At 46.0% G+C, this 16,118-nt stretch overlaps 1 protein-coding gene across 1 annotated transcript in view; it reads left to right on the top strand.

The window, feature by feature from the left end:
- IRX5 (iroquois homeobox 5) overlaps positions 1 to 14,541 on the top strand; it is a 16,974-nt gene extending 2,433 nt beyond the window's left edge. Inside the window, 4 exon segments of the mRNA XM_019535417.1 lie at positions 7 to 292; positions 10,946 to 11,096; positions 11,568 to 11,594; positions 11,596 to 14,541. Of these exon segments, the coding sequence (XP_019390962.1) occupies positions 7 to 292; positions 10,946 to 11,096; positions 11,568 to 11,594; positions 11,596 to 11,728 (597 nt within the window). The 3' untranslated portion in view covers positions 11,729 to 14,541.
- The last annotated feature ends 1,577 nt before the right edge of the window (positions 14,542 to 16,118 follow it).

Here is a 16,118-nt window from a genome sequence, read left to right as displayed (position 1 = left end):
CGGTCCCCCGCGCGCTCGCCGCCCGCGCAGTGCCCCTTCCCCAGCAGCGCCGTGCTCTCGCGGCCCCTGTACTACACGGCCCCCTTCTACCCGGGCTACACGAACTACGGCACTTTCGGGGCCCTCCACAGCCACCCCGGGAGCAACGCGGCGGCGGCCCCCGGCACGCATTTCAATGGATTAAACCAGACTGTCTTAAACCGAGCAGAGACCTTGGCTAAAGAAACTAAAATGCTCAGGAGCCAGTCCCAAGTAGATCTTTGCAAAGACTCGCCCTATGAGCTGAAGAAAGGTATGTCCAACATTTAATACCGCCTTGTTCTCCCTTGAGGGAACTCGCGTTGGGTTTTTTTTTTAATTTATTTAAAAAAATAAATTGCTTTGGCAGTTATTTTTCCACTACCGAGAGAGACAACGCAACCGAGCAAACAACCAACAGCAGCGGCACAAATAATCCCCCCCCCACCCCATTCAAAAGTTTTTTCTTAGCTTCTTGGAAGTGGCGGAGTAGAAAAGACTCACTCATGTCTTAAGAGCAGCAGCAAATCCCCCACACACGCACGCACGCAGGCAGGAGGAAAGATTTGTACTGAATCGGATTCTGTATATTTAATGTAGCTCTTTTGTATTTAAATGGCTCAGACGAGATCTTTTGAAGTAAATTATGAAATCCAGACACCTGTACAGGCATTCATGTTGGGTTTTTTTGGTAATATAATTCTATAATACATTCTGTGTCTTTTTTCCAAATTGTTTCATAGTTTTAAATATATAAATATAAATAAATATATATATACAAGTTTAATTTAATTTTTTTATGCCTATTGATTTTTTCACCCTTGGTTGGAAACTAAAATATAATGGGGAGGGGGGAAAGAAATAGGTTATACTTATTAGACACAAGCCCTCCCCCCCGCAGTTGCCTTTGTACAATGCAAATATTTAATTAAAAGAGATTTTTTAAACAGAAGCAAAGCCACTCTTTTTTTTTTAACACGATAAAAATCAATATATAGCTGGTAACAGAAGAAACATTAAGAAAAAGTGTTTAAAATACGTTTAAAAAAGCAAGTGTGTTGGGGGGGTTAATTTTAAACACACTAAAAATAATCACTGCAAATGATTTCCAGAGTGACAGATAATTTCTAACTGTTGGGAGCTTTGAGCACCTGATGGTTGCGGTAGTTTAGGCTAATTTGGATGGGGGGGGAGGAGGTAAATGTAATCAATCGCAGGAAAGCTGGTACAGCAGACGCTGAAGAAATTATGGATCTGGGGACAAAATAAGGAAATATACACAAGTATTTGACAGAACCACCAAATGGAAGTACAGTACTATCCTTTAACCTAATTACTTCCAATCAGTGTCGTGTTTTATGCAAAGTAATCAGCTGGTGAACTTTGCTAATGAGTTCGATTTTATGCCAGATTTAGTCCTTATTACTATTTCAAAGGTGCTGCAGAGTTATTAAGGAGAGAGCCGGGGAATACACATTAAAATATACACATGGGGAAAGACTTTTCCCCAATTCATTTTTCCCAGAATTTAGCATTGATATATTTGGTTAATTTGATTAAATTAGTGCTCCGTCACCGCTGCATATTGCAGGCATTGATATGACTTGTAAATCTGTCTGTCCGGAGATTACCATATATAAACGGAGTTTAAGGGTCGGACGGGATTGGAATGTTTCCCCACATTCACAGGTAGGTGTCACACTTGTCCTGGATTTCCATCCTACCCACTTTGAAGCTGGTGCTAAAAAAGAGCGAGACAGAGAATAGAAAGAGCGTAGTCGATGCGCCCTTCTAGCAGACAATCCCACAGGCAGCCAGGAAAACAAAGGAAGTTGGATTTCGGCTTTACCACGTACAAATTGGGCTAGGAAAGTTCATGCCTGGGTAGAACCAATTCAGAAGTGCTCGCAGCTCTCTTTTCCAAGGAAACGGCCAAAAAAAACCTCATTAAAAAAAATGCCTGAGCATTTGCTTCGCTCTAAACTCAAAGTCAAAAGAAAAGCAAAACTATAACCAAGTCTGATATTCTGCAAACGCTCATTCGGTTCTCAAATCTTGCCTCTCCTCCCTGGGTGTTGGTTTTTTGTTGTTGTTTGGGGAGGGGATTGGTTTGGGGTTTTTTTGTGCGTCTTCCCACCCCCCCCCGCCGCTTCAATTAACTAAGCAGTGTGCTTCACTGGAGAGCGAATTTCCAACATTTCCCAAAGTGGTGCAGCACAAAGCGCTGGGAACAAATTTGTTCTGTTCAAATCGGATTTTGTGGGACTCACTTGTATGGGAGCATCTCAATGACATTAATTTGATTGGGATATATCTGGTACCACACCAAGGTGATGGTACTGAAAAAATCCTCCCCCTCCACCCCCACTCCCGGTTTGTTTTTACAGGACAGATCATTATTTTATAATATCTTCAACTTTGTCGGAGCTATTTATTAGTTGTAACAGGTTTATTCACGAACATTTACATTTTACAGGATTTTAAATAGTAGTTTGTATATTATGTTTTAAAGATATTAAATGTTCACTTGCTATACGATCTTTGTAGATCATCTGGTTCAAAGTCAAAATTGTTTCGATCTCAAAGTGTAAATAATCAAATATTCATGGGATAATAGTATGTTATTTTGTCACTTTATAAATTATAAATGATTTTTTAAAAACAACTGAATTCCACAATCGGATCATTTATTTACTCTCGGGGAAAAAAAACACACTGAGGGTTTTTGGTTGATTTGTTTGTTTGTTTTTTCTTGAGAATAAATCAGACTCATTCAACTCACCTGCCTGGTTTAAAACAGCAGAAAGTTTATCTACTTTTAGATGAGGGGCAAAACCGTGACATTAATTCGGGTAACTATGTTACTCTTAAAGTAAACCACTTAGCATTTTATAAAATCTAGTTCTTCCCAGGTGGACATTTAGGGAAAGATGGACATTAATATTTCCGCTGAACTCTAGATTAAAACTTCCACTATTCCAGGGGTGTTTCACAGACAACAGGTTATGCAGTTATACAACCCTTTGTACTATTAATTGGGGTTTGATGAGTCCTTTAGCTATATATTTTTAATTGTCGCTATGTCTTCCCTAGATGAGCTTCCCACCTCTCGAAACAGAAATAACAACACTCTACTTTGGGAATAAGTTTACCAGCCTCATTTATTCAAAAACCCAATTCCTTATAATAAGGGGTATTTTGAACAGTCTATCAGCAGTCTCAATAGGTTTTTCGTTTGATGTATAAATTCCTGAGGGAATTAATCCATTTCCTCTAGGTTGCACCTATTCAACTTACTGTCTATTTTTACCTAGATAAGCCTGAACTACGGTTGTATTAAATCGTCATTTTTAATAAAGTAATGTCCCTCTTTCCCTCTCCATAAAAGACATCTGCGGTATAATTCTGGTCTTAAAATAACCATAGTGTTATTAAAAAAAAAAAAAGAATACGGACCCTCCCCAATAATAATACAGGGAAACAGCCTTCCTAGCTTTGGTATAAGGAGAAAAAGCCAAATTCTGCAATAAAGTATTATCTTTATGGAAACTGAAGTCGAAATAGGCTCAGCCTGAAAATTCACCAGTGACTTTTGAAATGCTGCTGTGCTTCTAAACATCGCCATGCTAATACAGCAGGATTTGGGATGACCACAGGGCTAACAGCCACAGTTAGCTGCTCGTGTGTATACATGCATGCTGTGTGCACCTATCCTAAACAGAGGAGTTTGACGGTATTTTGTTATGATAAACATTTAAATTAATTTGAGCTATTCACTGTAGAGATTTGGGACACAGGAGGGTTTCTTTCCTTGCTGCACAGGATTTGGTTGATGCTTTAAATGCAGAGCAGATGAGAAACTTGGAATGGCAGAGGACTCTCTCAGATCTGGTTACAGGGAGAGAGTAGTTAAAAAAATCCACACGCATATTTGCCTATAGTCAATATAAGGCAGATCACTCTATCTTTATGGGGTTTCCCTGACCGACTTCTTGAGGGGGGCGCGTGTGGGTGGATTTCTTTGATGAAAAAACGTGTCAGTTTTCCCCACCTGCCTGCCTCAGGCCGCCTCGGCGCTGGCAGAGGGCAGGAACTCCCGAGCCCGGGCTGCGGGGTGGGGGTCTGGAGGGAGGCCGCCGGAGCCGGGGCGGTCCGTGCCCACGTGCGATGGGGACAGCAGCGCGCAGGGGACGGCGATCCCCGGCTCGGGCCTGTGGCGCCCGGGCACTACGGAGCGGGCTCTCTTTGCCACCACACTGCGGGCAGGTGAATGGAGCCTGTCGAGCTCCTCTCGCAACCCCGCCGGGCCGCGCCAGAGCTTGGAGGGGAGGCGCCGTCGGAAGGGCCCGCGCTGGAGCGCTCAGCGGGGCTGCGAGGGGGGAGAGCGTGGGCGGACACGCCGCTCGCCTCCCACGAGTGCCCGTGTGCTCCCGGGGCCCTGGCCCCCCCGCGGCAGCCCGGCGCCCGCCTGCCCCGCGCCGCTCGGATCCGGCTCTAGCCGCCTGCCCCCGGGCCGGCTTCTCCCGGCCCGGGCCGGCCGCAGGCAGAGGCGCTTCGAGGGCTGGTGAGACCTCGACGGGCATGAAGCAAGGAGCCGGCTTCGGCCTCCCCGGGGAGGGGCTTCGGCTGCAGGGAGCCCGACTCTCCCGGGGGCTCGGGAGGGCGCCTATGCCCCAGGCCGGAAGGGCCGCCCCCGCAGCCACTGCTCTGCTCGCTGAGCCCGAGTCCGACCCCTGCCTTCAATGCCCACGTCCCAGCAGGGCAGGACCGAGAGCTGGGGCCGGACAAGCCCGCGGCGGGAGGGGCACACGCCCGCAGACTGTGCGGGCCGGCCAGCCGAGCCGTCCTGAGCTGCCGGCACAGAAAGCAGCGCTCTCCGGAGAACGAGCAGCGAGGACCTGGTCTTGATAGAGCCCCCTTGAAAAGCCTCAGACATTGAGATGCAGGTGAAAACCGACACCCCTGCCCTGCCCTGCCCTGCCCAGGTTAGGAGCATTAAAAGCCCTGGTAAACTCGTGTCTCTTCCATCGTGACAATACGCTTCATTACCATGATTTAATAAGGAAAAAGAAATTCCTTCCTTGGAAATACAACACGAGCGCTCCCAAGCAGTGACTGGCTTTAACTCCACAACTGCCCTCTCCCCCTGAAATCCATCCGATCTGCCAGGGTTGGCTTTTAATTTTAATTTTCCCCAAGCCTGGGAAGTGCAGGAAACGCAGCTCAGCCTTGACCCCTAAGGAGCGGTCGCGGGGGGGGGGGAGGGGGTGATGTCCCTCCCCCCACCAGGCCCGAATCCTCTGGCTGAACCGCTGTTCCCAAAGCAGAGGACCGCCCCCCCCCCCCAGTTAACCCCGAGGCTCGCACTCCCTGTTAATGGACTATGCTTCGCACCGTGGGATCTAATTGTCCAGCAAACAAGCCTCGAATTCGCTTTCATTTAGCACAGTATCTGAAACACAATCAGGAAGGGGTTGGGTAACGATGGCATGTAGATGTACTTCTGATGAAAGGACTAGCAAATAAGCGTAAGGTAACACTAAATAATGATGGATCCCCAACCGTCATGTGTATATATATATATATATATATATACACACACACACACGTATATGCACATTTCCATGGCAAATAAAGGCTCCTTTTTTTTTAGTCCATTAGGAAAATTAACAATAAAAAGGCAGCGCTGGGACTGGGTGATGCATCTTTTGTTGATGAGAGAACTTGGATGGAAAAGATCCAAGGCTACCTCACTAGAGAGCCATTTGGAATTAAAATGCCACTTTTCAGTCATCAGAAAAGAAGTTCAGCTTTTCAGGGAGAGCCACTGCGTGAATCCGATTAGGCTACAGGCTGCTGGTTCCTCTTTCACGCTTAAAAAATAAAGCGAATCCTAATTTTGATCCACGCCGTACTGTACTGTGTTTACACGCACCCCGCTGCTCTGCCTGGAATTGCCGCTTTTCCAGTTGTCCCAATTAACCTATTACACTCCCTGGCATCGCGCAAACTAAAAACTACAGCAATCGCTTCTGGTAGGAGTTGCGCTTCCAGGGGAAGCATATTACGATGATCGAAACAGAATATTTTCTTGCAATGCCTAGAAACTACTTCACCCCCCCCTCACCTCACAAAAGGAGCCAAAAGAAACCACTCGATCAGCTTGCTTAAGAGGCAATCGAGCCATTTCAGCCTTTATTTCAGAAGCCAAAGGAGCCATTGTTTGAAACGGAGCCCCCCAAAATCTGATCGGTAGAAATATAAAAGAAAACTCCCGAAGCCCCCAAAGAAGGGTCTCGATAGCAGATCGGCTGTTAAACAGGACTTTACATAGGTCAGAAAGCTAGAGTATCTCTCTAACGAGACGCTGTAAATGGCAGCCAGACACCCAACACCATAACTCAATCAGCTGATTGCGGACAGCTTGGGTATTTAATCATACAGCTCAGTTGTGTTGACAAACAGAGCGCCGCGTTGTTAATTATTGTTATTACGCAGCTGTAGAAGTCAGGTTTCTTACGTCCGGCTTTGCATTAACAAACCACCAGAGAAACAGACTCGAGCCTGCCTGGTCTCCAGCGCAGAATCGAATTCAGCACAGAAAGTGTAAAGAGATCTCCACCCCCTCCCTTTCCCCTTTTTATATGACCTGCTTAGATTATTAGTAAGGACATCTGTGGCTGGCAGTGGAACAAGTGTTACCAAAAACAGAACCGGCTGTTTTTCCAAATGAGCAATATGTTAATTCCTCATCCCCCCTCTGGTTTCTTTAAAACCTGGCACAAATACATCAATAGCGGAGAATAAGGAGTCTTTGCAGAGAACAAGTGGCAGTTTTGAATTTACCTTTTGTGTGCGCCTCAGATGCAATCTCGAGGCATTTTTTCCCCTCTCTCCCACAGAAAAAGAGCGTTAATCTGCTCTATCTGGGGACCCAAAAGAATTGGAGTGGAGTAGATATTCACTGAAATCACATAGGGGAATAAGGGTCTTGCTTTATTGAATCATCAAATCCCAGGAATGAAGCTCTTAATTAATTATGGGTGCTAAAAATGCAGGCCAGCTGTTTCTTTTGACTTGGCTCTGACAGACGCAGACAAAGTCTACGCTGAGATCTTCTAAAGCACATTCAGCACCAGGCAGTCAGTCCCCTCCGCGCTACTTCTCCCGCAAAACGAAGCCGGAGGGGCCAGATGGCGGCTCTGCGCTGGCCGCTGCATTCCTTCAGCCGCCACCTAGGCGGGGGGACCGTGTCCCCTTCCCAATAATGGAGCCCAGAGAGGGCTCCACAACTAACGAGTCAGGCGGTTTGTTTTGTTGCCCCCGCCCCAGGCCCCCTCCCTCTAAAAAGACAACCAGATCCCGCTTTCCAGACACCGGTGCAGCAATAGGGCTCTAGGCGGGGAGCGCCAGGCACAGCCCAGCCTCGCTGCCCGGAGCAGCCAGCGGCACAGACCGGAGCAGCAGAAACGAGCCGCGCATCCCGGCGCCCGCGGGTGCCCTGGGCCGCAGCCTGCAGCTGCTCGCTGGCTCCTGGCGCAAGGACCAGCCCGCGCCGCGCTGCTCGCGCCGGGGCCGGGGCCGGGGCCGGCAGGGCGCAGGTCCCCGCCTGTCCCCGTCGGACAAGCGGCGTCTCCAGGGCTGGCTCCCAGCAGCGCCACGCGGCGAGGGAAAAGCTTCTAGCACCTGACACTCAGCGCAGTGGCAAATCCCCGCTCCCATCACAGGAGAAACTAGAGCCAGCGGAGAAGCAAGGGTTGATTTCCACCCTGTCGCGGAAGGCGAAAAGGAGCTGGGGCGCCTGCTCGCCTTCCGCAGTTGCAGCGCAGAAACCCTTGGTCACCTCCCTGCTCGCGAAGGTGCAGTCCCGGCTGCCGGGGAGCGGGGCGAGCCGGAGCCCCAGGGTGGCTCGGGGCACCTGAACCCGCCGTCCTGGCAGCCTGCCCTGCCCGCCAGAGCCTGCTCGGTGCTGGAAGCTTAGTGGCCTTCACTTGAGGCTGCTTGGCCCAAGGTGCTCAGAACTCTGTCTCTCTTTAAGGGGCACATAAGCCTCGGACCCTTGGACAGGTGGATTTCCAAACCGCACCTAGCATTCAACAGCTCTTTGATTCAGGCAGTTTCTCCCCCTGCTCTTATCCCCCGCCCCCCAATCCTTACACATGCATTTTGCACGTGGGGCAGTACTTTGGACCTTGCAGTCCTCAGCAGGGCTGGGGAAAGGGAGCCCTTGGTTCTAAGCGGCGTCCTCCCGAGGCCGTGAGTTCAAGCCCCGCATGGCACCCCCCCCGCCCCCGTCGAACTGGGGACACATGCAGAGTCAACCGAGCTGCTTGCGGGGGGCTCAGGTTGGCCGGCCCCTCGCGATCACTGCTGTAAAAGGACCTACCGTCGCTGCTTTCTGCTGCCTACCTCTTCTCCCCCTTTCTTTCACTCAAGAACAGGTTTGGTTTTTTTTTTATTTTCTCTCTCTTTTTTTTTCCTCCAGTGCTAAAAACTATCTAAAGAAGCGAGGAGGAAAAGCCAGGAGCTAGTCTCCATGTCCTATAGGTTGACTTCACTGATTTAAAATAAATGCGTGCCTTCTATTTGGAAAGCTTTCGGTGTCTCCTGACTGACAGGGAGCCTCGTGCCAGGGTTTGATAGCCTACTTGTAAAAGCTTCACAAAGCTGTTCGCCCCCAAATACCAGAAAATAAATGTCCTCACCACACTGTTACTCATCTGTTATAATTAGAGCCTGTGTAAACTTGCAAGGAGTGTTCTGAGAACCGGCCTGTTTGGTCGATGCAGGCAGGCTGTTGTGTAATAATTATCTCCTCTTCCTTTGTGCTGTTTTATGTGCAGCCCCTGTGGACTCATGAAGAGGTGCTTTGGTTAACAAGCATCTTAGCAGACACCTTTTGCTCGCTCTCCCTTCACCTGTTCCCGGGTCTTCCTTCCATGGCTTCTGCCTCCCAGGTCCACTGCAGGGGCTCTTCGGATCACCCTTTACGGAACGTAATCTGCTCGGTTTTGTCTAGATCCCTCTTCTCCAGCGAAATCGACTCTTATTTGCTTAAAGCAAACCACAGAACTCTCCGCACTCCTGCCTGATGGATGCAAATGTAAATGTGCACTTATTTAATTGGATCACGTCCCAAGATAAAAGAGATAAACGGCTCCCGGTTTGCCAAGTTATTTTCAGAGGTATGCAGCGATGTGTGGAAGGAAAGTTAATGAAGAGGAGAAGAGACACACTACTTAAAATACCTTGGGTCTAGACTAGTGGAGAGGAAGCCTCGACTTTGCTCAAATGCGGTTAGAGTCATTACTGGGCGCTCATTAGCACAAGTGCCGTTTGGAGGAGAGGGCTGGGGAGCGCTCTTAGTCCAACTTGGCACCTCACCCCGGGCAGTCGTACTTTCCCCTTCCCCTTCCCCTTCCCGCAGCTGGACCTGCGCTGCCAGCGCCAGGCTAAGCTCGGCGGAGTGCTGGTTTTTATTTTATAGAGAGTCATTGCTCCAGGTAATTAGTTTACCTTCCACTAGAGCAGAGGAAAGGATTTGCTTTACCAGGCAATTAATACTCCCCAAAATAGTCCTTCTTTATTGCTGTCTTTCCTTGTTCTTCTCTGTGTTCTACATCCTTATGCATGAGACATTAACAGACGGTTATTGATACAAACATAGTTTTTGTTGCTAAAGGCTTTCCAAAACAGCTTCTCCGGCTGAATGCCAATGTATGCATGTTGGCTGGTGACAGCTGATTAGTGAAATGATTTACGGCCAAGTTTTTTTTTTTTTTTAAAGAGATGATACTGTCAAAGGCAGCAATTTGAAAAAAAGATAAGCCAGCACATCCTCCAGGCTTCTCACTGCAAAGCCACCAACAAATCTAAACCTACACTCCAAATACCTGAAACACTCAAGGAATCAATTGGTCGCAGATTAAATACAGTCTCTATTACGACTTGGCCTGGTAATCTGTTACTCCTGACAATAGCAGCCTCTAGATTTATGTAACCACCCCTCACCTGTCCACACGGCTAAGAGGGAGGATATTTCAAAAGGCTCCAGAAGGCACACAGGGCCGATATTGCTCCTGGTTCCTCTCTCCGCCGCACCGGCGTGATGAGATTGAGATTGCAGCCCCTCCACCTGAGAGGTCACATGACATCATTGCAATCCGACCCTCTCCCTCCTCTCCGCTTTCCTGAGATATTTTTTATGCTCATTAATTGATTTTTCAAAAAGAGAAAAAAGCGTCCCCCTTCCTTCTCTTCAGCGCTTCTTCATAAAGAAAGCTTTTGCTCTGCAATAAAGTAAGAGACTTTGATCCTAGATCATCCTCTTAGGCCTTTCCAGCTGATATCAGCGGAGAAACTATGTGGAGTTATTGTTCGCACTTGCTGCACTTCTGATTCAGAAAGGGCTGATTTATTAGCTTGTCAAGGGAAGCATTGTTCAGGAAGGCAATCAAAAAGCACTTACCTAGCTAAACTAAAATTACTGCCTTTTCAGTGGCTAATTTGTATAACTCCCATGGAGGAACTTGGGAAGTGTTTGATGAGGCATAAAATGATGATTAATGAATTTATTGGCCTGCTGCTCATCAAATAGGAGTAGTATATCTTTCCTCTATTGGGCGTTGGGTCTAATGCTACATGTCTGTGTAAAGCAAGTCCAATATGATCTCCTTTTTAGCCCCCTTTTAACCCACATGACCTGAAGAATATCTCCGTGTAACAGAGGCAACACCAGGGGACTGCGCAGACAAAGGGCCTGTTTGAGAAAATGCTAAATGAGAAATGTGAGGAAAGTTGCTGCAGGGATAGATCTGCTCAGTTTTCGGCCTTCAATCACTTTGACTACTGAAGTGGGAAGAATGTAGAAACTAGATAAGGTGTGAGAAGCGGCAAAAAAAAATGACAAACCAATTTTAACTTTCAGAAAGGATCCAGCCAAACAGCTTTGTTGCTGCTGGGAAGGAAGAGCAGAAGGACACACGGGATTCCCCCCAGGTGGCAGTGGCAGGGGCAGGGCCGACTGCCCTGCGCTGGTTTGACCCAATTCACCGCAATCCCTTTTCCTTTCTTGCAACGTTTGCTTCCCGCCACAGCACGAAGCCGCCTTCCGGGGGCGTCTCCGCGACTCGGGGTTAAAAGGAGTGTGTCCGGGAGTGCGAGCCCGAGTGCGGCTGCCTCCCGCAGCTCGGCCCCGGCCCTACGACATCTCACCCACCCAGGCTGAAGCCGCTCTTGGCTGCTCCGAGGAGCCCGTTGCTTTGGGGCAGACGGGAGGAGGAGGATGGAGCCCGTATTTCGCCCCTCCAGGACGAGGCGGTGGGGATCAGATTGCTCCGCCTCCCGCCTGACTTCTCGCCTCTGAGCCGCGCTGCCCGCAGGAGATGTCGGGAGAGCCCTGGCTCCTCGGGTCATGCCCGTCGGCCTGCCAGCGCGCTGCACCCATTTTGTGGTCCCTGGAGCCAGGGGAAAGCCGTCCGCCGGCTACAAGGGGTCCGGGTCGGGGGGAGTGCAACGTGCCCATGCCCTTCTCCTGCGCAAGCCCCTAGGCGCTCAGTCTGCGCGCTTGAGAGCTGCGAGACACTCCCAACCACTGTCTGCAGGGAGGGATGTGCGGACACAAAGCAAAGCCGGCGTTTCTGGGACCGTGCAGGCGGGCTTCCGTACACAACGACCCAGGTGTTTGAAGGCGCAGAAGACGTGCATTTGAAAGCTAGCAAACTGGAGCTCCTCACATTTTTAGCTACAAGGGTGCCCAGGAAAATGATGTGTATATACACTTCCCAATAAATAGCATGCTCCTGACACAAACCCACTATCAACACATAGCTCAACAAGTTTTATCTACCAGTCCTTGACCTGTGACTGCTTTTACAAATGCTCTCTGTTCATTAGCAGTTTCAGGTCACTCTCAGTGCCTGTGTCACTAGCGCCCAGTGCGGCTGTAAAATCAAGGTATTCAATACCAGCTGCATTACCAGAGTGGTTTATTTCCCCCTTATCCCCCCAGCCTCTCTTCCAAAAGCAACATGATCTTCCATGCAGATGAAAAAAGACGTAGCTATATTTGCATAATTAGAGCAATACTGTAGGTCTTTAATGCAACAGACCTAAAAGGCTGATTTATGATTAAATATGTATTGCTAAAAGTTACCAAGCTGGGGAGTGTGCATAGCATTAGACAATGACAGTTTTGGGGCATAATTGCTTTAATGTGGGCAATTAAGACTAAGTGCATGTGATTTTAGTGTCTGCCCTACATTCCTCTGAATGATTCAATGATCAATACACATGATTTGTAAGTCGCTTCCTATTGATCCAATGGTAAAATGTTTGACCTTCCTTTGAGGAAGTAATTTGCTAAATTGTGACACTACCTAAAGTCTCTCTCAGTTCAGAGGTGAGGGGTAATGGTGCACAGAACGGGAAAAAAAGTATTTTTCTTTTTCAGTGAAAATCAGTCTTCATAATGCTTCAGCCACTATACTGCCCTTACCTTTGAAGGGCGGAGCCCATCAGTTGTATCTTTGACGCCAACAGTGGAAACATGACATTGGAAACATAATTCTGCCTTACACTGGGGGGGAATCTCAAATGAACTGCATCCATTTACACTTCTAAACCAAACCACTGAGAATCCAAGTTTAGTAGTTCCTGACGGTATGAAATCGGTGCTTTCTCAGAGCTGTTGTAAGAAAAACATGCAGAGGAAGAGCTGGGGAAACAGAACAGTTTGCCACTGTTAAGAGCTATAATATATGAATCTCATTGCTTCCTACACTCTTCGAGAGCTCCTTCTGATTTGCATCATCAAGTACAGAATAGCCCCGTTTGGTATACTGCATGAGCTTGTACCAAGACATGTTGTTTTGCATATAAAACAAGAAAACAACTTCATACCAAAGGTGCCATGGAGCTTTGCCACTGAATGAAGTACTATGCAAAAGTAGGTCTAGTTCAGTGGGAAGCGTTCACCAAGCTAATATCTCAGCAAAACACATGTGGCAACAAATTCAAGAAAAGACCCTTTGGAAGCACTCATGTATCCCAGTGGTTTACATCTCCAAAACCATTTCCTTAGTTGGAAGAGCCTCTCCCGGATATGGCTTCAGGGTGGGAGGCAAAGGCAAAAGGATGATGATTTTCACACCATAAAGTTGACTGGAACCACTCTGAGAAAAAAGTCACAGCTAGAAACTAAATTGTGAAAATTCATGGTCTAGTCCCTATAGAGAAACCTTCATATTTTGAAGGTTTTTACTTTTTAAATAAGACCTACAAAAAAAAAATCTCCCATTGGGAGTCTTTCAAGGCGGCAGTGTGAAATCTCACACACAAAAAACCATCTGGGAGTCTGTCAGTTACTTTGTAACTAGATTTTTGTAATGCATGTAATTCTCTTGTAGATCAGAATGAGAATATGCCATGCAATGGAGTTCACCTTCCATGCCAGAGTTACAAACCTCCAGTTACAAAACAGCGTGGGAAACTTAATGGCTACCCAAACTCTAGGCAGTACATATCTTAGTAATGATACTATTTTTCACATGTAGTGATTATACTGTAGTGCATATAGGCATAAGTAGTACAAATATACAATTCCAACACAGAGATTAAATTACTCAGAAAGCCTTAGTGCAGTTATCCAGGAATACATGGAAGCAGCCAATTAACAAGACTTGCTATAAAAAATGTGTCTTCTTAATAAATTTAATTATTAAATGTAAGGTTAGGAGAGTAGGATGGGATGTGGTGCATATACACATGCACACAGTACCAGGAATGATCTTTGGAATGGCAGACTCATGAGCCAAAGCAGAACATTCAAATATGAACTCAAAATGCTTATATGAAAACTCATTTGAAAGTGACCAATTAACACAGCTTCTGTTAAGGAAAACCTTGCCTCTGATCCACTGGAATTCTTACAAGGTGTCAATTTAATGGTAGACAAAGGAGAAGTAGCTGACAATTTCAAATGTCTTTGACAAAGGTCCTCATGGGAGATTTTTAAAGAATCTAAGGCACAGATTCTTTTGTATGCCAACATCTACTGCTCTACTTTACACCATTTGGCTGCTACTCTCAATGGACTATAAGCAAGGTGGGGATTGGCAGAGTACACTGTTTCATCCTCCATATAGTCTTTTTGGTTAGGCACTGGAATGTCCCACTCTTACAGGAAGAACAAGAGACACTATCCAAGTAGGCCCAGAAGTTGTCCTGTGTGAGTTTGGAGGCAGTCTATAGGGTAGAATAATTCCCACTAGAATGGGAGTAACTACTAACCCAGACCTGAAGTTAGCATAGCATTTTTAGTTCTTTGCAAGGTTGTACATAAAAAACTGTGCATGTTATAGAGAGAATTAAAAAAAGCATTTTGGAAGAACTAGCCAATCAGTTTCCCAAGATTACCGAATAATAGCCTACTCATTGCTGGTTACAATGTCAGTTATGGAATGTTTTTCTATGAGAATGAGCCAATTTTAATGAAAATTTCATTTTGGAGGAAAAAAATGAAATTATTTTATTCAAATTGAAATGTGCTCATCTTATGAAAAGTTTTACCCTCAGAAAGGAACACATATTTTTGTTTCAAACACATTTTCTTATAAAAGGTTGATTTTTATATTATATTGTAAAATATATTAGAACAGAAATGTTATTTATTTATTTTTATTCCAGAAGTCAACTCTGGAATAAAAGACTTGGGTTTTAATTACAGGGGGCATTTCAATTATTCCCCAGTTTTTCCCCCAAAGTTTTTGTTTAGAAGGAGATCTCAACATTTAATTTTGTTCCAATTTTACGTAAACAAATTTCAAAATGTCTGAATTTCTGTTCTGTTAGATGGTCCAACATTAGACCAGCTCTATTTATTCAGTAAAGAAAAAGGGGAATACAGGTAATTCATGCATACAGCAGATAGTTAATAGCTTTCACTATGCTGACACTGACATATGTAATAATGAACTAGTGCAATGATTCTGCGAGGCTACTCAGCATGGGAGCGGGTAGACGATGAAGAACATAATGGCCTAAGTTTCATACATTCCATTTATTGGAGTTCTGTTTCCTTGTTCAGACAAGTGGCAAGGAAGAAATGAATGAGACAATGATAAGGCCAAGACTGGGCTGCAAGATGGAACTCCTGTTCCTTTACCTTGAGGATCCTGTTAATGGATCCCTGATACCTTTTGTGGAGAAACAGAATTGTATGCAGCTGCTGTTGTTTTTCACTTAATTAAAGGCTTGCATTCCTGCAAATTCAAGTGCCTAAAATTAGGCTTCTAAATCCATGTTTTGTGTGGATTATATGTTACAGGGTTTTACACCATTTTCAGAGGTGATGAGCAGTCAAAAGTCCATTGAAGTAACTAGGGATTGGAAGTTGAAACTGCTGTTGAGTACAGTGATGTAACAGGGTGTTTGTGCCTTGCAACACAGAAGTTTTGTGCCATGGAATTTACCTAGATGTTGTGGGACCTTGGAAATTCACAGTGTAAATTAGCAAGAGCTGTTGGCCTGCAGCATGCTCATCTTCTGATCTGTGTATTGGGGTTCCATATGATTACCATCAACTTTCACTAGAGCCAGATGTTGCATGGACCTGTGTAAGAGATACAATGGTAAATACAGGGAAGGTAAAACTCCTTTGCACTCAACTGCTCCTATCTTTTTCTGTTTGTTTCTCCAGTGATAATCTGATTATTAATGTGTAATCTTGATCATTCTTTTAATTCTTCCAATACATTTGCTACTCTATAGCAGAGCTAGTCCTACCTAGCCTCAAAACATAAATTGTAAATAGATTTTGTCTAAATGTTATAACTGTTGTATTACTGAGATCTGAAGAGGTGTTCAAACTAGACACCCCTCCGTAAAAAATTATACATAAGGGATTGAGCACGGGTATTATTTGGAAACTGGGAAAATGCCCCTGTGGCTGGCTCAAAGTAGACTGAACGCGCTGACCTTCAAGACATGTAGCAAACCATATCTTAGGAGGTGACCGAAATATCGTTGGGATGATGTTTAAAGAAATATACAAAATTTGGTTTCTTTTTGTTCTGTTGGCTACTTAGTATAATTATGTGTTA

Source organism: Crocodylus porosus, unplaced genomic scaffold, assembly GCF_001723895.1.
Source record: "Crocodylus porosus isolate Cpor-Errol unplaced genomic scaffold, CroPor_comp1, whole genome shotgun sequence".
NCBI lineage: Eukaryota > Metazoa > Chordata > Crocodylia > Crocodylidae > Crocodylus > Crocodylus porosus.
Note: the sequence above shows the minus strand (reverse complement) of the source record. Positions and strands in the feature narration are given on the sequence as shown.